Below are 20693 nucleotides of genomic sequence, written 5' to 3'. Positions count from 1 at the left end.
TCGCCCCGCCGCGCTCCTCCCGGCGTCCCGCGTTGCTCGGCGGCGTTTGCCCCGCCGCCAAGTTGCCACAAGTTGGAGCCGCCCCCCTGCCGCCGCCGGGTTCTGGCCTCGGCGTGAAACAATACCGCGGGCTGAGGAGGTGGAGGGGGCGGGCGGGAGCGGCCCTCTCGCCGCCGATGGGGCCGGGCTGGACGGCGCTACGGGGCGGGTAGGTGGCTCCGCGGGCAGCCGCCGCCTGGCGCGCACCGGGGAGCGGCCGGCAGAGGCAGGCGAGCCCCGGCCACGACGGGCGCCGCCGGCGCTCCATGGAGGACGTGGGGCTGCGGAGCGGGCGGGAGCGGCTGGCCGGCGGTGACCCGCGTCTTGGCGCCGTGCTGGTGGAGCCGGGGCCGGTGGTGGTGATGGTGGAGCAGCGGGCAGCGGAGAGCTACAAGCTGGTGGAGGTGCTGCTGACCGGCGGGGCTCCCTGGGGCTTCACCCTGAAGGGCGGACGAGAGCACGGGGAGCCCCTCATCATCACCAAGGTGAGAGGCGTCGGGGGAGGGGGGGCGGTGGGTCCGGCCGGCTCCATTTTGCCGTGCCCGCGGCGGTGACAGCCCGGCGGTGGCAAAGGGCCCGGTCCGGCCGCGCAGCCTGCCCGCAGCCCGGGGCGCACAGCGGGGCAGGGCGGCTGCGGCGGTGCCGCCGGCCCCAGCACAGGTGCCTCCGGGCCGGCTCCCTGACGGCGGCGCTCTGGAGGCCCCGGGGCGGCCCTTAGCGCCCGGTACCTGCGGGTGCTGGGGACCGGGAACGTCCCAGCGGGTCGGGGGGCAACAGGTTGTTGGGCTAAGTCGGCGTCGCGGCTCCGACCGGCTGATTCTGGTCGCTCTTATTCCCTAGGAAAATCCCGGTGCGGTCGTTGCGGGCGCCAGTAACTGGTTGGGGGATCCCCGCTGCTGCCAGCGCAGCCCGATGCCCCGTGCTGGGCCCTGCTCCCTCCGGGCTCCTGGCGCAGGCGGGTACGGGGGCTACAACTCCCGGCACTCTCCGCTGCTGTTGCACTTGGAAATTCAAAATACTTAGCTAACCTTTTGTATCTCTCTCCTTTAAACAAAAGGTCTTGTGAATAGTGACCATATCTAGGCTCCTGGGTATATATGCACTTTCTGGTTGACTTTTTTGTATGTCCTTGTTATACTCACAGCTTTAATCTCAGTGTATTGGGCATGAGTTAAAGAAATACATCACGTTTTCTAGAAAATATTTTTCATCTGGGTTTGTTTTGACTTAAGAACCCTCATCCCCAGTAATTGTTGAGCTTTACTGTTAAGACAGCTTTCTTGTTGCACAGCGAAAACACATTAAAGTAGATCCATATGTCGTTGGGAAAAAAAATCTGCATTAGCAAAGCACGTTTTGCTCAAGATCTGTAGGAAATATATGTATGCTTTGTCTACAAGTCCTGTGCATTCTGTCTGTTCCCATTTTAGAAGTGCACAGAGAATGTCAGAGGTCAACAAGTCCTCTTTTATCCGCAGCAGAAATTCTTCTAATCTTATTTTTCAGTTGGTTTCACTGTCAGTTGTCTAGTTGGTCATCTTCTCCCACCCTTGGAACAACTGCATTATGGACTTTCCAAGTCAGGACTTTTGAAACCATCTTTTTGTAGATCTTTTCTCTACTGCTCTTTTTCAAGAAACAACAGTCAGTGTCAGAAGATAGATGTGCTGAAAAATGACTGCATGTCTGTTGGCCTGCTACCAGTACCCTGAATTACAGAATATCAAACCTGGGAGCATTTGAGGAAAGGAGAAAATAACTACTTACTATGTAGGTACTAGCTATCAAGTGCTAAATCAAATAATTCCACCTTTCTGGTAACAGCTAATAAGTGCTACATCTAAAGACTGATCAGTGATACTTATTCATAATGTTACCTGGGTATTAAGTAACAGGCTTAAGTATTTGTGGCATGAGGATGTGGCTGTGGTATGTGGAGAAAAGTGTCTGGGGATGGGAACCTTGTAAACTGTGTATGTTGCAAAGGAATAATTAAGTGGAAGCAGAGCCTTGATACCTCCTGAAACCATGCTGCTGTGTGGAAGAGAAATCTTGGTCCATCGGTGCTGACCTAGGAAGAGGAGATGAACTGGATCCTTGGGTCTAAATTTTGGACTGTATTTTAATTTGCCATTGTTGGATGCATGTGTATAGAACTAGTTTTGAAACCAGGGACTGGAGCTTGTGTCCCCAGGACTACAATTCTTTAGCTGCAAGCTCTTTCTCTTGATTTGGCTTACCCATCTTGGTGTTGGGTTTTGTTTTTTTCTGTACTGCTTCTAATGGTGGAAAGCTACTGGGAAGAATAATTTAATGCCCGGGGGTTAAAACAGTCCCTCCTTGCAGCAGGAGATGTAAAATTTGTCTCTTCTCGGCTAAAGAGAGCCCTGACATGAGTTACCCCTTTCCTGGGTGCATATGGGGATTGCTGGGCTGCTATGGAAGAGGGGATGCTGCTTCACCTGCGCTTCTCCTCTCCCTGTGGCATGTGCCATCCCATCTCAGGTAGGCTGGTGACTGGTCAGTGGGGGATCCAAGAAGACCCACTGGACCGAATCCTTCAGGATACCTGTGGAAAAAGTCCTGGTTTTGTGGATTCAAACTGTGTGAGCTGACTGTGGAGCTCTGTCTCACTCTAGTCCAGGGCAGCTCTGGGGAAGTAAGGATGGATGATGCCAACTGCTGCTTTTTAAGGAGAGGAATGTGACAAGGTGTGAATGGAGTCTCAGATAGCAGCTACTTATGGGGGATTTCTAAAATTCTGCCTGTCTCCTCTCTTACCATTGTCTCAAAAGCAAGATCAGCCTTTGAAGAAAGTTGCACCTTTATGTAAATACTGGGAAGTCTGTCATGTAAGTATTTCCTGCTTTCCTTAGCCTATGTGGGACAGCTATCATAACTGCCACAAAAGTAGCGCCAGAAAATACTGTAATTGAAAAAATAGTGAGCAAGTGCAGGTTGTTCATTTTGCAGCATTTTCTGCATAGCACACCTCCTAGGTGTTAGTTTCTCTGGTTGTGTGGCTATTTCACTTGCTGACAGGAAGGGAAATTTTTTTTTATTACAGATATCACAGGGAGAGTCTAGGGGAAGAAAAGCTGCAAATGCTATTTGGGAATTTATTAGCTGGAAATCTAGTCAATTAAAACAAGAGTGTCCTTTGATCCACCAAACTACCAATAGTCAGGGAGGGGAAGGCATGCTAAAGAGGATAAAATGTGTCCAGCCTCAGCAGGGGGATAAGCGTGTGCTCAGCCGCTGGAATGTCGGGAGGGAAAGCGCTTGGCCCTGGGAGAGGTCAGCCTGCAGTCACGCTGCTGGTGCCCAGTCATGGGCCCTGCCATCGCGGGGTGGGCAGGCTTCCCTGTTTCATGGTAGTGTTTCTTTCTGTAACTGAAACAAGACTTGGAGAAATAGTCCTGAACCAGGTAGGTAGAATATCAAGCTCACCTACCAGGCGCAAGCCTTTTTATTTATTGATTTATTTTTTTTGCCCTTGCCCTTTTTGTTGTTGCTGCAGTAGGCACAGAGGAAAACAGTGCATGATACAGCTTGCTCGATCTTTAAACATAGCTGGTCTTCTAAAACTTGCCCCACCCACGTGCAAGTGGTGTCACTAATATTTAAGAAAAAAGTCTTTTAGCATTGTCGTTGTGTTGCTTGCTATTATTTTTATAATGTCCCTTTAAAAAAAAAGCTTTACATTTTTTCTGATCTCTGCATGTGTGTATGATAACATTCCAGAAAAAATTGCCCAAAGGCAGCTTGTTCTTGCCTAATTTGACATCTTGAAAAAAAGGACTTGCTTTTTATAGCAACGTGTGTATTTCAACAGAAGGTGAAATGACAACTTTGAAGACTTTGATTAGAAGTCTCACAAGCATCAGTTTGTTTTTTTCCTCTTTTAAAGAAACAGACTCTGAAGAGGGAGATCTTACTGGAAATAACGAAAATGAAAAGTTGAGGCGCTCAGGTGTGAATCTTGTGAAAATCTTCCATAGCTGCATTATCTTGATTACTTTTACTTTAAAACAGCTCTTATCTGAGATGCGCAACTTGTAGTGTCAGTCACAGCATTGATTGTGGGTGATGGATAGAAAGTAATTTCGCTTCCTGTACTAACAACATCCTTAGGAACTCTGAAGTTGTTCTGCAGTCAGTGTTATCCTTTTTACATTAGTAAATATGAAAACATTATAGTTTGTGCGTTTCAAGAAAGATCGATGTATCATTTAAATAAATTCCTCTTCAGTATCAGTTTTACAAGGGCCTACAGCCATACCTCCTCAAGCTATGATCTCATTGCAGGCTAATCAAGGCTGGGCTTGGCTGGTATTTCAGCAAGATTTCCAAGTGAAACCTGGACTGTTGCAAGAAGTTTTGTTGTTGATTTAGTAGATATGAGTTCTTGCCTCCTGAATCAGTGCTGAATTCACGCCCCAGCTGGAGGTGCTGTCTTTCAAGAAGAAGCAGTATCAGACAGACTCTGAACCTTTATTTATTTCTCTTTATTCTGTTGCGCTTTCCTAATGTGCTCCTGTCTATGATTAGGTGTGAATTGTAATTTGTTTAACCTAACAATTATTTAAATTGTATAAAGGAGTGCTTCTCTATTAACTAGCTGCAGGACTTCTGCATGTGACTTGTATCAATTTATTATTTCGGTAGTAAGAGAAGTGATTACCGTTTTCATTAAGTAATTCTTTATCCTTTGGCCTTAAACATATAACTAAAAGCAATTACTTCCATTGTTATATTGCAACAGTATTTAGAGGAAAAAATAAAAGCTTTAATGGTGCTTTATACGAATGAATCAAAAAAAGACATTTTCAAACATAAATACCAGTTGCCCCCATCAGGTTAGGTGTTTGAGGTGAGCTGCGTTGCTCATAGACGTTAACAATTCTTAAACTTGGCTGTGAAGCGTGACATCCAGAAAACCAGCATTTAGTGGTAATCCTGGGAAATTACTGAGCACTTCAATGGAAATGCAGTCATTTGTGTAAACAACTGATTTTTAAGTTATTAGGAGACATTGTACTGTCGCTGAGAAAGAGTTCTAATCTAGGTCTCTGTATCCTGACAAATTTCATTCACTTCCTTCAGTTCTAGAAAGATAATACATGAAGGAGTATTCATTCTGTTTTATTTTCTGTCTGTATTCTCTTGGTCATCAAAACCAAGCAAAATTACTGACCTGCATGAGCCATAATTTGAACATGTATATTAACCAGCAATTTTAAAAGAACGTATCAAATCACATTCTGTATTTCTTTTGAAACCTTTATTCAGCTTCTTAACTTACAAGAGGGGTTTATTGTTTGGGAAAGATTGGTCTGAGTTGGACCTTTTCTTTGTGCTGTTAAATTTGATAGTTGAGGGATTTTAGGAAATGTTTATATATTAGAATGAATGTTTTAGGTTTAAAATAGTATCATAGCTATTTATCTTTTTTCCTTGTCAAATATGTTACAAGTTGTTTTTTTTTTTTCAGTGCTATAGAAGCTGTTTTGAGTGGTGTTTACCTTTGTATCTGGTTGCTGGATCCCAGGTCTCTGTTATAGAAAAAAAGAAGTTGTTTTGCTTTGATGTAAGAAGATAATATTGCTTTTTACTTTGGTAAGCTGATTGATGAAGGGAATGCTCTCAATTTTAGCACTTTAATGGCTGTTGAATGAGCTTTTTATTATGACTGTTAATTTACTGGCAGAATGGAGCCCACCACACTCACATGTGGTGTACATGGTCTGGCTGTGGAAGTCTGAAGCTTAAGAGAGGTTGTTTTTGGCAAGAGCATTAACAGTTGAAATGCTACTAGTATTGGAAATTGCATTTTAAAGCTATCTTGGATATTGCTACGTGTGATCTACAGCCTGTGTAGGGAGTTGAGATGAGAGGATGGGTTAAAAGGCTTGTGACTCGAGAAGTTGCAAGTCAGTTGAGCTACATGCTTAGAAGTCAACAGTGTGAGAGTGCGATTGAAGAAGCAGGGTGTGTGCGCTTGCAGTCCTAAAACTACAGTTTTTCTTTGTGCAGTTCACACTACATTTTGGGACAAAAATCCTCCTGAGGAGGAGTCAGGATGCTGTGTTTAAAACCAGAATCAAGAAACTTCCTCACAACAAGCAAACTTTTAACTTTTGGAAATACTGGCTGCTTCCAAATTGCTTGTTTTTCTCTCCTCTGCATTTCCCCCTTCCAGTTACTTAGGCAAAAACTGTGAAATCTGTCATGAATTTTTAGTTTGAAACAAAATACAAACACAAACATTCATGTCTGTGGAGTCTGGCAGAGGAATTTGTGTGTTTTGTGGGAATAGTTCCTGCAATAGGAGTTACACAGCAGGATTGCCTATTTGAATGTTTATTAATTTAGTCTATTTAAAGGACAATTTAAACCTCTTATGTTTTTAGTGTCCGTTGCTACTTTTCAGTATGAATTTTGGATGCTACCGTAGGTATTAGCATAAAAATAAAAGACCAGCAAGAGATGTCTAGTTATTGCTTCTTGTCAGAGGACTGCCAGTAATGCCATTTATTACCTAGCTATCCATCAAGCTTGTGTTTTTGTTTGTTTTTTTTTCAAGAGGAAAAAACAGTGTGGGCTTGTGTGGTGTTTATGCATATGCTACATATGCTTTGCTCAATAGACTCTGTGTATTTTTTCCTGTGGAGCTTGATTCATTGTGTATTCTCCCGCTTAATGAATATTTAAAGCATGGGAGTGTGGAAAGAACAAGGTAAATGGGAAATGAAACCTGGTCATGAGCAGATTAGAGAAAACAACTGTTTAGTAGTAACCAAGCCAGTATTATATCACATGTGAGCTTTTTTCTTCTTGAGGAAAGCCATTTGTGTTTAGTCTTCCTATGCATTCGTAATCTATACAGAGAATACCTAATATGTCTATGGGTCTAGTTCTGTGGGTCACTTTATTACAGAAGTTTGAGACAGGCCCTAGCCCTTAAGCAGATTTTTTACTTGCTGTATGTTTAAGAGATACAGTGCATGAAGAGTTTCCCAGAGAGGTAAAGTAAAAGTTGATGCAGTTATGTTGAGACTTTATCTGTTTAATCTACGCAACTTGCTTTCTATTGTCTATGTTTTGAGCCTATTTGATATAAGGTCAATTGAAGGTTTTTTGCTATATATATAAAGAAGAATATTTATGCCTCTCTGTAAAACTTATGAAAGTCTTTCTGGGTTTTTGGTTTTGTGGGTTTTTCTTGTTGGGTTTTTTTTGGCTTATCTTTAAGATAAGAAACAAATTTGGAAGCTTTCTAATTCCACATAGGACAATATTTTCAGTTTCTTAAAGGTTATGCAGCAGGTGTGCTGTGCTGCCCCCATCTCCGCTCCCCCCCCAAAATGTTACCGCAGCTCTGGTGGTGAATTTTTAGTTCTAATTTTTGTACTACTTTTAACTTCACAGATGTGGTCATAGACAAACAAGATGGAATGTAAGGTTTATGGAATGGGTAACTGAATGCTTTTTGTTTAAATGCATTCACTCAGTGATAGGAAATGCCTACAAAGTTTTGAACTGTAATCGCTTTTTAAATTCAACTGGATGTACTTGTAGAATGTGTTTGTATCCTTCATATATGCTTTGCCAAGCAGCAGAGTTTTGGTGGTGTTCACCCAGACTTAAGCTAGATGTTTAATAGAAGTAGGTATTTTTGGAAAGTGATCTGCAGTGTTTAAATTAGACATGACTTAAGTGCTCTGAATTGCTTTCTGAAGGTGCCTACCGTTTGCTGTCAGCTGTGTGAGAAGCTGAGGAAACCCATGGTTCTTCTAGACATGCCTAGATGCCTACGTAGGTACCTGTAGTAAGATGAAATATACTCAAGCAAGATTATTGTCTGCGTATTCACAATGTGTGTGGCTAAACCAAAAACTGTTGGAAATTTTCTTTTATTTCTCTGATTGTGCTTTTTTCTGAACATCACAAGAACATAGCTTTTCAGTTTGATTTATCGAGCTTATCAGGGAGGGTCGTAACCAAGGATGGCGACGTTTGCGAAGTTAGGAGAGAACTTCTCCTCCCTGTAAGTTAAGAGTGTATCAGTATTCAGTCTCTAATTAATTCAAAGCATTTTTGGTAAGCACAAGTCAGGTCACCAAGATAAGAGAATGGCTTCTGCAACATAACAAGTTACTGGGGGATCTTTTTAGTGGCCTTTGCCTGTACCTGAGGGTCATTGTAGAGTGTGGAAATCCTCAAGGCAGAAAGAGCCAACTGTTTGGTAAATGCTGGAAAAGCAGCAAATTACTACTTTGAGAAACTGAATAGCTTTTGTCAGGTACACAATTCTTGGGTTCAGTCTTAAAGTAGAAACAGATGGAGCAGAGTGTTTGAGGATAGAAAAGAGGTGGTTATTTCAAAGTTGTTCTGAACCCCGATGAAACAGCAGAATCAACTGAAAGCTTTAAACTCTTCAGGCAAAGGCACAGTAGCATTGGCACTGAGGGGAAGGCTTCATGTCCTGTGTCCCTATACCTCTCCTGCCTCACCCCATACAGAAAGGAAGCCTTCCCATCTGCCACCAGACCTGCTTTCTCTTCTTTAAATCTTTCTCTATTTTTAAATTATTAGATTCTTCGGAATATTTAAATTCTTCTAATTATTTACCCACATCCATCAACGCTTATATATGGGTTAGGAAATATGTTGCCATGTTTCTTTGATGCAGAGTTTCTAAATAATATTTTTACTTAGTAAAGAGGTTTTTTGAAGGAGTGGCATGTTGTTCAAGGGTGGTACAAAGGGCAGAAAATAGTCTCTATATCAGGAATATATGGGGACCTCTACTGCAGTGCTTAAGAGGCTGTATCCCTTTGGGTAGTTAGTAACAGTGCAACTTCATTCCTTCTTGCAGTCATTTTTCTAGCTGAATGACCTTTCAGAAGGAAGATGGATCATGATTCTATGATTGAAGGTCCTCTTGTTATTTTGATTGTTGGTGGCCTTATCAGATGCTTTCTTTGCTCCAGGCTCTTAGCTGTTCTGTCAGTCGTGTTTCTGAAATCCAATTTCTGTCCTCACAGTAGTCTACTCGCTATGTATTTGTGTCATCTACAACAACAGGGTGTTTAATGTTCTGGTAATAGCAGAGAGGCAATTATCTTTGAGCGGTTTGGCAGAGATTGTCAGAATGCTTTTGCTGATGTGTGGAGTTGAATTCAGTTTGGTTTTGTTGAAATGGTAGCATAACCTGATGAAATTATTTCGGAACTTTTTTTTTTTAGTGGAAACGTATTAACTTAATTCTAAGTTGTGCGCTTTTATTTAAAGGAAGAAGATCCAAGTGTTAGTGAAACTTACTTGAAATAAAATCCAGAACCTTTTAAAATGGCCACACGCTTTAATTTTAGAGTAACAAGTTCTTCATCCTTGATCATTTATTATATTCTGTCTGTAATGCACTTGCAGTCAAGTCTGAATAGCTGAAGTAGAGAGAGATCTGTCAATGGGGAGCATAAAAGTACAATAAATTGTTCAAAAGTGAAGCACAGGTACCTACTGCTGTACTTGAAATTGCCACTTCAGTACTTTTCCTCTTCAGTAAAATAGACTATTGTTCCCAAAATCCCTTCACAAAGCTATAAAACCAGATTATGTTGGATTTTTTCTGTCTCTTGAGATAAAACATACTTTGTTATACACTTACTTTGAAAGCTTCCAACATAAACTACAAAACAAAGCAGTATCTCCCAGTTTCCCAAATACATATGAACTATTCAGCATTCTTTAGGGAATAAACCTCTGATTTGGTTCAACGAATGCTGTAAAAAGTTACTGTTGGAGAGTAACAATACTTTATTTGGAAGCTGTGTATTTTTCAGTAAAATACTATAATCTTTTAGGATAGTATCATAGAAACATGATTTCATGGTAAAGGAAGTGAAACGCTTCCTACACAGTATCAGTTAGTCATCACTGTGTTAATTTTCTTAAACAAATTAGATGCAAAAATGAGTCTGTAGGTGTCTAGCTGGCCAGTATCTGATATAACGAATTCTCCAACTCCTGATGAGTATTTGGATTCTGGATAATGAAGTCATTACAGTATCGTAAATTGCTTGGTTTTTTTTCTATGAATGCATATTTTCTTGATCCAGAAGAAGGAAGTACGTTAGATTTTCATAAGAGACGTTTGCAGTTGTCTTTTTTTTTTTTTAATGGGATAGCAAAGAATCCATTTCACAGTCTTCCATTTAAATAAAAGAAAGATGTGAACATACTGTGTTGACATGAGATAGTGTTTTGTTGGCTGTTTATATGTGGAAAAAATTTTAATATAACAGGGAAAACTTGAAGCTTTGTGTGTCTGTTAAATATAATTAATGTTTAGAATAGTCAAGTCAAGATTTAAGAAAAATGTACACTTTTGAAATCAGCTTTCATAAACAATTTGTAATCTGTTTCTTACATGACTTATTTTGGTAAAGTGCCTTTATTTCTGAATATAAAGACTTCTATAAAACTAAAAGGCAGCGTCTTGTTCTGAGGCTGGAAGATGTTCTATAAATACTGGATTCTCTTAAATGCAGCTCTAATTCCGTAATGTTATTTCTACTTTCCCAAAAAAATGGTGGGACAGAACGTTAAAGCTCTAAGGTAAACTTTTTTCCACTTTTAAGCTATGTATTCTTAGTATGTGCAAGAACTTTTGTATTTCCCATTCTTTTTCCTTTCCCCTGTTTTGTAAAAAGTAAAACCCAACAATTTGCTCTGCTGCTTCTAAAACTTAAACTACATTGATTTATTAGCAAAATAGGTTTTACTTCTACAATTTTTACCTTCTGGGAACTTGATGTTTTCCTGACTGCTGGGGGAGACAGCTGTTGAGAGCAGGAAGGAGGGCAGTGCCTTTCCTGACACCTTGGAGACCTGAGGAGTTTCTGTGATTGCTCAATCTGATGTTAGAGAGGGGTGTAAGGCAAGTCTTTTGTTGCTCAACTGAGTTTCTTCTGGCTGATTAAGGAAATTGTCCTCTTGACAGGTCACAGCTACGATTTTTTTTATGTCAAAGGTGTAGGTGATTAAAATGTGAGGGTGGAGATGCATGTAGCACTTTGGTGATGGTTTGGTTCCATGAAGCCAGTCATGAGTCTTAGTTTGCAAAGCCTCAACACAGAACCCTGTGAGAAGCAAGGAACTGGAGATGTTAGTGAACTGGAAAGTGGGAGATCTGTTAGGCACATTACCTCTTTTGCCACAGGTTGCTTGTGTGCCTGTGCGGAGTTGTTTTCCATCTTTGCCTCAGTCTCTGGTGTTGAATAGAAGTAACGGTATTTCCCGACTCACGGGAATGTTTCTCATGAAACATACCTGACACTGAAATGCTGAAGTATTGTGGTGACAAAGACTTTGTAGTCTTTCTAGTAAAATCCAGAGCCCAAGTATATGGAAACTCTAGGAGTACCTAAAGAGAGTTGTCTTAAAAGGCTGTAGTTCTGTGATTCTGTCAGGAGAAAATCCCTCTTCACAACAGAAAACAGTGCTTTGTGCTTGTGTATCTCCAGTGTTCGTCATAAATAGTATACTGAGTGTACAATTAGATCTCTTTTCACAAAATTAAACCCCACTGGATACTCAAAATGCACAGATGCTCTCAGTGCTTGAGAAAAGTGGAAGAGATGAATGGAGTGAGACAAGCTGTCAGCGCCTCAGTGGGAGGGAAAAAAAAAAATGTAATATGGACTTCTTATGTGAAAGGTCTACTAGACATTTGAATCTGTGAGATTTGAAACACTTGTTAGCAATAAAGCTTCGTAAGGAAATGCATTTTTATAGCCAAAACACATGTCCTTGCTGACCACTTGAATTTCCTTCAATTTCTGATGACTGACCTACTTAGAGCTCCTTGATAGAAATACACTATCAGTGGCTAGAAGGCTGATGGTGAGTTTATGGTTCATCATCATTGTCTAAGGCAGTAACATAGGAAACAAGTTTCAGCAGAATGAAGGGAACACATACATGTTTTCTTCTAACTGCAGACAAACTTAAAAATTTAGTTTCTTCATCTGCATATCACCAGCACTAGTTGGAGGCTACTGTTTGCCCCAATATATTGTGTCGATGATTGGTACAATTGCCCCACATTTCAACCTAAAGGTGTTGGGCTAGCGTAGACTTTCTGTCCTAAATCCAGTGGTGCAAACAGTAGGTCTTTAGCAACCTAGTTTATTTTGCTGAAAGCTGACTGGGGAAATGTTGCATGAGCAATTTAATTAGCCGATTAGAGGGAGTGGAGATGAGCAGCAGGGAGTGGCAACATCGTGGTATACAGTCACATGCCCCGCAGTGACTTACAGTCTGTAGCCCAGCTGACTTGCAGGGAAAATTAATTTGAAGTGTGGAAGTAATTTTAGAAAATAGGGGATAAGCATTTATGACTTCTGAGTTTTCATTAATGAGCAGTCTCAATCTAGACCTGTATTCTTTCTTCATCATGTAGTTTTAGAAAAATGCATCTAGCCCTCTTCTGAGGACAAAATGGACACTAACTGTTATTAAGATCTGAGTAAAAAGGAAACAGTTTTGCTTGTATTAATTTTTTGCTACAAAAAAAATACTTCACATTTCAATATCTAGGAGAGCATGTTCACTAAACCAACACTAAATTAAGTCGTGACACATTTATAACTAGGGCTGTATCTGTTGTGGATACCCCTTTGTCTAAAGGCTTGGAATTTTCTGGATTATTTGATTGATGCTGGCTGCAGTTTGTTATGGCCAGGTTTTCTTCTCTTTGGGTTCTAGAGAAGTTTCTGTGAGGACTTTTTTGTGCAGCTTGTTTTGATATGAAATAAAAAATTGCTTATATACCTTTTAATAGCATAGTGCTAGGGATTATTACTTTTTTAAAATGTTTTTGAACTTTGGACTGAAAAGCTTTCTTTTAGATTTCTTATTTGTTTAACTTTTTTTTTGTAACAGTTCCAGTGCTAATTTAACTACTTCTTGGTCTTAACTACTGGAAATCTGCATCTAGACCTAGACTCTTACAAAACATTTCAAGGAAAATTCTTCATGGATATGTTTGACTCTGTTAATAAGACTGGCTTCCACCTTCTAAAACACAGTTGCAGTCAGTGCCCTGAAAATCAGCTTCCCTCCACCCCCCAAAACCAATTAGTCTTTAGGCTCTGGACAGTAATTCTTGTTTGCAGTAAATCGACGAGAGGAAGGAGAAAGCATGCTATTTGGCCCTGAAGTTTGGCACATTATCATGTATGGTTGTAAGGAGTGTGGGCTAGTGTTGTATATATAACACTTAATTACAGAAGTCTTAAATCATTCTACAGAGTGATTTGCTCTGTAAATTTTATATTATTGTAATAGGTTTTGTGTTTGTTTGCTTTTACTTACTTCTTCAGCGAAGACAAAAGAAATGCGCCATCCTAGTGGCATCCATGTAATTTTATCAACTGAACTGCAATTTTCTAAACTAACAGGAGCAACAATAGGTTGTTGTTTTGTGGGGGGATCAACACTAGAAGAGGACTAGGTTATTTTGCCCACCAGGTTTAGGTTTCTCCACTGCCAAAGGTATGTTCGGATTCAAGAATTCAGTCTCCAGGTTCTGGAGGGAGCGTATTGTAGTTGCCTCTTCTTTCCGGTGCTTGGTCCCAGCCTTTTCTGAATTTCCTTTAACCTGTTCCAGTTTTACCTATTTCTTACCTAGAAGTCTTTATCCCTTATCATTCTCCTCATCTCAGTGGTTCTGGATTCAGTTCAACAGACAAAAATCTTTCTGTACCAGTTTCTCTCGCTGTGCTCTTTCTGTCCTTAGCTCCAAATCTTGTTTCACCTTTTTCAGCCACGTGCAGTTTGGCTTACGTGGCCCACTTCCTTTTTCCTTGGCACCTCTCTGCTTAAAGCCCCAGCCTACAAAATGTTTAGCATGGAAGATCTCCTCACAGGACTTGCAGTTGACTGAGACTTGTAATAGCTGGGCACTTTCAAAGGTGTTTAACTAACACAAGCAACATAAAGCATATGATGCACATAGACAACTATGTGTGCATCCTGGATGCTGTCAGATACGCTCCTTTTACTGAAATGGGGGTCAGTAGAGTGTTTCAAATTAAGTTGTCAGTTTTGCTTTTTAATGTAAGCATTTATTTCTTCATTGGAGATATTCAAAGCCCACCTGGACACGACCCTGTGCAACGTGCTCTAGGGGAACGTGCTTTGGCAGGGGTTTGGACTAGATGATCTCCAGAGGACCCTTCCAACCCCAACCATTCTTTGATTCTGTGATTTTATTTCTTCATTTGTTTCTTGGAACTGAATCACAGAATCACAGAATGTTAGGGATTGGAAGGGACCTCGAAAGATCATCTAGTCCAATCCCCCTGCCGGAGCAGGATGAATGAACCATTTCAGTTTAAATTTAAGAAAACTGAAGGTTTGAGGCTGATGCGCACAATGGAAAGTTTCTGCCTAACTAATTAAAGTATGGCAAATTCATCAACCACTGAAAGAAAATATGATCTTATGATGGGAAGCATCAAACAACTTTGATCAGTGAAGTGGCTAATACCACCTGTGGTTAATTACAGAAATAGATCTTAGAGTAAGATGAAGACATAAGAGGATTTTTGTCAAACCATGGCTTAGATACTACTTCATTAGAAAGGTGTAATATGGAAATAAGAGCAACAAAAAGATGTCTGCACTTGTTTGTATTGAAATTTATGGTACAATGAAGAGGAAGTTGAGAGCTTGCAGGAAGAACAGTGACTTTTATTTTTTTGTAGTTGTATTTGAAATTAATCAGTCTGCTTTTTTAATTCAAAGCCAGAGTACACATAACACTGTGACCTGAAAAAGTATCCTGTGAATACTGGTACACAACAGAGCACATTTTTTTTTTTCTCTGCCTCTGTGACTCATGCAGCTAAGATGTTTAATCCAGCTTTAGTTTTGAAAAGAAGAGCGTCTAGGAAGGTTAGTGAATGTTTTGTAGTGTTTGATGATAGTTGTCCAGGTGATGATTAAATTGTAGCAAAGCACCAGAAGAATGTGTCTCCTTTCTGAGATATTCTGAGTGTTATTTCCCTTTCCGATTAGGCTGTGAGTGGAGGCAGAAGGAGAATGATGTAGTAGTTACACGTTTTAAAAAGCAGAACTAGCTTTAATGTACAGTGACAGAAAAGGAATTTTCCATTCTTGAGCACATATTATTCAAAGCTAGCAGTTTTGGAAGGAAGGCAGGAACACCTTATGACCTCCAGCACATTCCAGTGTTTTGTTTTTGAGGTTTTTTAACAACAACAAAAAAAAAGGTGACAGTTTCAAATGCGTTTTGTTCTTATAAGTTCACAGGTCCATTTCCTGAACTGACCAAAATTCTGATGATGGATGCCAGTTTCTTCAAGGGTTTCAAGGTTATATAATTAAAATTAAATCTCAAAGTTCATAAGCTTTAGTTACTGAATGCTGGACCTCAATCTCAAAGCACTGGGAAAAAAAACCAAAAACCAAACCTGTAAGCTGTATCTCTGTTACAGCGCTTCTTGTTGTAATGCAGTGCAAATTGTGCACATAGGATGGGGACTCTTTTAGAAGTCAAGAAGAGCCTAATATTTTTAATAGGCAACCACGTGAAGTTTAAGATGCAGTGCCATCACAAAAAAAAAGGAGAGTACGGTCTTGGGTGTTACAGACAAGGGTGCAGTCATCATAAATAGGTGGGTTTTTTAGTCTGGTGCACTGACAGTTGACATGGGCTTCCAGTTTATTAAGAGGATGTTGAAAATTGAGTAGGGTGCTGGAAAGTGGCATAATAGTTTCTTAAAAACTGACAAAATGTATTTTACTCAAGGAAATTGAAACATAGACCAAAGGCCAATAGATTTTTAATCTAACAAACATGAAGACTTGCCATCTTTGAAATAATAGTAATAGTTTCTAACCATAAGAGCGAAGTTCCAAGGCATGTTGCTTAATGTTTTCTGTTGCTTGGTGTTTTTTTTGAAAGATACTTGCTTAGTGTAAAGCAAGTTACTGGGCTCAGTATCAATGTACCTGGGGGAAAGCAGATCAGAAATAAAGTTGGATTGTGAACTGATAGACCCTTAGTGTTTTATCCATTCACAGGTGTTTAGTTTCTGAAGAAACAGTCATGGACTTGGGATTCAAAACCAAAAAGCTTTGAGTTGTATGATGACAGAGTAAAGGCTAGCAAATCGTAAGATCTGTAATCTATAAAGCCGTTAATTAGTCACAGAGGAATTGAACAGTGAAACTTTTGACAGGTACCATTCAGGTTAAGTACAGGAAGAAATGGGTTTTGTTTTGTATTGCATTGTGTTTGCGGGATGCTCAAATGAAAATATGGGGCTTTGTTGGTAGTTAAAGCTTTGAATCTGTTTTTCCATGAATATAAGATTGTTTATATAAGATATGAGATCAGATCTTAATCTGAAATAGTACAGTATTTTCATTTATCAGTTGAACTCCAGATGACTTTTGAGATTAGAGTGGATAGTGGTTTGAATTTCTTCAGTCATTCCTTATATTTTATCCCTGTTTCCTTTTTTAAAAAACAACAGTTTCTTCAGTAGCTCTGGAAAAATCACTGAGATTACTTAGATACAAGTTGTAATTAAATGATGCTTCTTAATGTCATATCTTTATATAATGTTTCTGTATTTTGTATTATTTCCTACTCTTGTCAGTGATTCTTAACTTTAGTGTCGTGTGAGTGTTTGGAGGTAAAGCTTTCTTTGTAGATGTTTCTCTGAGGTGTAGAAAATTCTGAAATCTGCCCATTCTCTTTTCAAAGGGCCCATCTTAGCAGTGAAAATAAGCACCTTGAAATATTCAGGGTTGAAAACGAAATTGTATTTATTTCTTAATTTGTATTCCTTAGTTTTTGCATTACTTGTACAGTGATCTTAATTCCTTCTCATAGAGTTTGGCACACTGTCCCTAATGATGTGTAAATATTTCTGAATCATAACCTGTTTTTAATCAAGACAAAAGATGATGTGCTGTACACTAGGTAGGAACATGATAAATGTTCTTTGGTACTAAGGTATAATAAACCTCAGCGTCTATTTCTTCCAAGATACTCCCCGCGTCAATGGAGGCCTATAGTTTTGTAAAATTCTGTTGGTGCACATCCACTTGTTCATATCTAACAGGCATTTCATTTCTGCTTTTGAGTTCAATTTATTTCCAGATCCTAGAAAATTAGCTGTGTAATAAGGATGATAAATTCCCTTTGAAAAGCAGATGCCTAAAAAAATGCTGACTACTTTTTTTTTTTTTTGCTGAATTTTGAGCCAAATGAAATCTCTCTTTGTCTGAAAAAAACTCTGTCTGCCACAGGATTTTTTTCTGTGCCATTGTTACTGATTTATCTGCTTGTGTTCCTTGGAAAAAAAATTGGAATACTCATTGCCTATTGAAAACAGTAGAACAGTGTGTAAGAATGAGCTTATGGGCTGAATTGCCACCATGTTTTTTTTCACCTGTAGAGCAGCTTCATCTTCCTCCTTGAAGCACGCTGGCAAGACAGTTAACTAAGATACTGGAAGTAGTGACGTGGCAGTAGAAAGAAATAATTGAAGCAGACTTAATATCAATGTAATAACATACTGGGTATTGCTTATAGGTAAGCTAAGCAAACACTGCTTAAGGGATTGTATAGTAGAAGCAGACTATCTTTTTTTTTTTTTTTTTTTTAAAAAAACTAGATCTGGTTCTTCTGGTTCATGTGCACTTAATGTCAAATATTGTCTGTCTTTTCTGCCAGCAGTATATATTCTGAGTGGAAAATACTTCTAGAGCCCTCTACTTCTTAATATTGATGAACAGAGTAACCACTTTTGTACGACTGGATAGATACTGTCACTTAAGTAAAATGGCCAGAAATGTGTGGAAGCAATCTGTGACATAGTAACATTCATTAGCCAGCAAGTGTTGATCCACTTTTGAGACGTACTGAAGACGGGAATGGCATAAGCATCAGACTTGATTATGAATTTGGACCCTTGTGCAACTACTTGCAGCCTTTTGCAACTAGTGACTATATCTGCTGGGTGGTGGCTCCCCATTTTCCTAAGAAATGCTAAGTACACAAGTAACCGTACAGCACAAGGCATGGTGTTCTCAAAGATGGTGATCTAGCAAGAAAACGTGTGGACACACCACATGTTCTCTGGTGATGTGAAACTTACTTCCCTTTAGCAAAACAAGATGTAACCCCTCCACTCATGGATAGCCCATGTGAATCGTAAAATAAACAGAAGAATTAAAGCATAAAGTTTGACTTTGTTTAAGCAATACCCTATGTAGTCTGTAGACTTCACACTGAAAACTAAACACGTGCTTGAAGAAAATGTTGAAGTGCTTTGTTCCCTTAATATGTTTTGAAGACAGAAGTGTAAATTTCTTCAGCTTGAGTCTGAGCTGTGCCAGTGGCACTGGTGACAAGAAACTTCAGTTTGTGCTGAATCCTCTCAGATTCTTCTCTGAGAGGAAACTGCTTGTCTGCCAGACCAACAACATGCTGGAAGCTACCTGAAGAATACAATAGCAAACTTTCTGAAATTTTACAAACGTGGAAGGTGACCCACGTTTATAAAATTTGAAGGTGACAACCTGTGCTCTCGTATTGGACTTGCTCAGCCACACAGCTGTAGGATTTGGTATGCCATGCTTAAAAACAATCCCATGATTTGCTTGGGGGTGGAGACCTGAGATGGTGTACAGCAGCACTGGAGGTAATTACACAAGCGAGATCACAATAGCAGCAATTTGTGGTTATCTCGGTGGTTATTTCAGTTGTGCGCTCATTATTCTCACATGGAAAACTTCCTAAGGGAGCCTGCATCATACTGATGTGCAGTCACTGTGTCATAACCTGGCTGGAGTCAGCTTTGTGACTCCTTGAGCACGGGAGATGTATCAAGGCATAGTTTTTGGTTGCTTTGTAGTTTCAGAGGGAAAGATCTGCGGGAAATAAATGTGGCTAATACATTCACAAATGTGATGAGCTCTTAACATGCAGGTCATGAGCCGTAATGAGGTATTGGGCATCCCCACTGATGAGGAAAACATCTTGATCTAGGCCAATCAAAGATTTCCATCAAAGGCTAGACATATTTTTTTCCTGATTTGCTGCAGTCTCTGTATAATGACTGTTGCAGGAACATTTCTGTGTATTCTCAGAGAGCAGGTTCTAATTTGTTTCACATTTTAAATCATAAATTTAGAGAGAACCAGTATTTTCAGTGCTAAGAGAATATATCCTGCTGGTTCACAGAGGAAAAAGTAGTTACAGGGTGGCTCTGGAAAACTTAGGAGACTGGTAATTTCAATTGAAGTTATGTTGCCTAGAAAGATTCCTGTTCATTTTATTTAAGTGTGCATTCATGCAGTCACTGCAAGTAAGAAGAAAACTTACGTGAACTATTTTTATTTAGTCATGAGTTCATGTGACCGGACTAATTTTATTTGGTCACCAGAATACCAACTTGGCCTTGGTATCCTGGGCTTTTGTAAAAATTGAGTATTTGCTAGCTTTATTCAGGGATTGGAGTTGCAATTTCTGAACGCAGCTTTAAAATTCTTGGCTGAAATTAATTTGTTTCATAAATGATAACGGTTGGCACTGGTGAGTCTGTCAGCGATGAGCCTCTGTCAGTATTCATGGAGAGAATAGTGACACATCTACTGTCCAGTCCAAACCAGAGAGCCTGATAAGCTAGCTGTGCTTTCAAGTCAGTAACATTTTGGTTTTTTATAAATATAAAAAGTAATGATACATATTTGTACTAATCCATTGCATTTCTCACAACCTTCTGTTTGGCATTTAAATAAGCTCAAAATAGTCTTACTGCTCCAGGTGCAATGTTGCCATGAAACTTACGGGCTAAGGAGTACTGTACAGCTTAAGGACTTTTATAGAATATTGCCTCTGTTCATTTTTCCTTCATCTTTGGATGCGTTTGTCCTTGTCTCCAGCGTCAGAGCTCTGTTTTCTGTAGCTTCTTCATTTGAGATAGCCATCCTATGAATATCTGGTTTATGGATGCAGTCTTCCAGTGCTGTTTTTGAAAACCTGTTTATTCTTGCAGACATTTGCTACTCCTGACTATCACAATATTGCTTAGAGACAGCGTGACCTTGAGCCTCTTTTAAAGAATGCCTTACCTGTAATTGTTGATAGTATCCTTTACTTTCAAATCAAAAAGGAAATTATTTTTTGTTAGTCTTGACTTGTTACCATTATGCATTTTATGGTAGCTGCTGTGTAGCTAGGTTAATGTGCTCGTTGTTTTATGGATTGATTTCCTCCTTCCTCCTCAACATCGTGAGACAGGGATATTGTCTGGGCAGTCATGTCTGCTGTATCTAGGAACACGAGGACAGCTTTAGTGAGTAGGGACAAAGTCTACTGGACCTTGTTTCCTGGTGTTGGAAGTAGCTGGGAGTTAATAATTGAGGAATGGTTCTAAGAAGCAGGAGAAGTACAGTGTAATTTTTTATTTTATTAATATTTCCCCTCTTTCTCTTCCTTCTGATACAGTCTTTTAATAGTCAGCAAGTTAGGGCTGTTTGATTCATTTGTGTTGAAAAGTCAGCTAGCAAATTCATGGTGGGACTGATCTTTTTTTCTTTTT

At 39.8% G+C, this 20693-nt stretch overlaps 1 protein-coding gene across 2 annotated transcripts in view; it reads left to right on the top strand.

Annotated features, from left to right (window-relative positions):
• The first annotated feature begins 305 nt into the window (after positions 1–305).
• The window catches only part of SHROOM2 (shroom family member 2), a 128604-nt gene continuing 108216 nt past the window's right edge, over positions 306–20693 (top strand). For both annotated transcript variants that reach the window (XM_068425590.1, XM_068425588.1), the window contains exon 1: positions 306–524. In XM_068425590.1, the coding sequence (XP_068281691.1) occupies positions 306–524 (219 nt within the window). The remainder of the gene's footprint in view (positions 525–20693) is intronic.

The sequence above is a fragment of the Nyctibius grandis genome, chromosome 2 (genome assembly GCF_013368605.1).
Source record: "Nyctibius grandis isolate bNycGra1 chromosome 2, bNycGra1.pri, whole genome shotgun sequence".
Taxonomy (NCBI): Eukaryota; Metazoa; Chordata; class Aves; order Nyctibiiformes; family Nyctibiidae; genus Nyctibius; species Nyctibius grandis.
The sequence above is the reverse complement of the archived record's forward strand: the minus strand, read 5'-3'. Positions and strand labels throughout refer to the sequence as shown.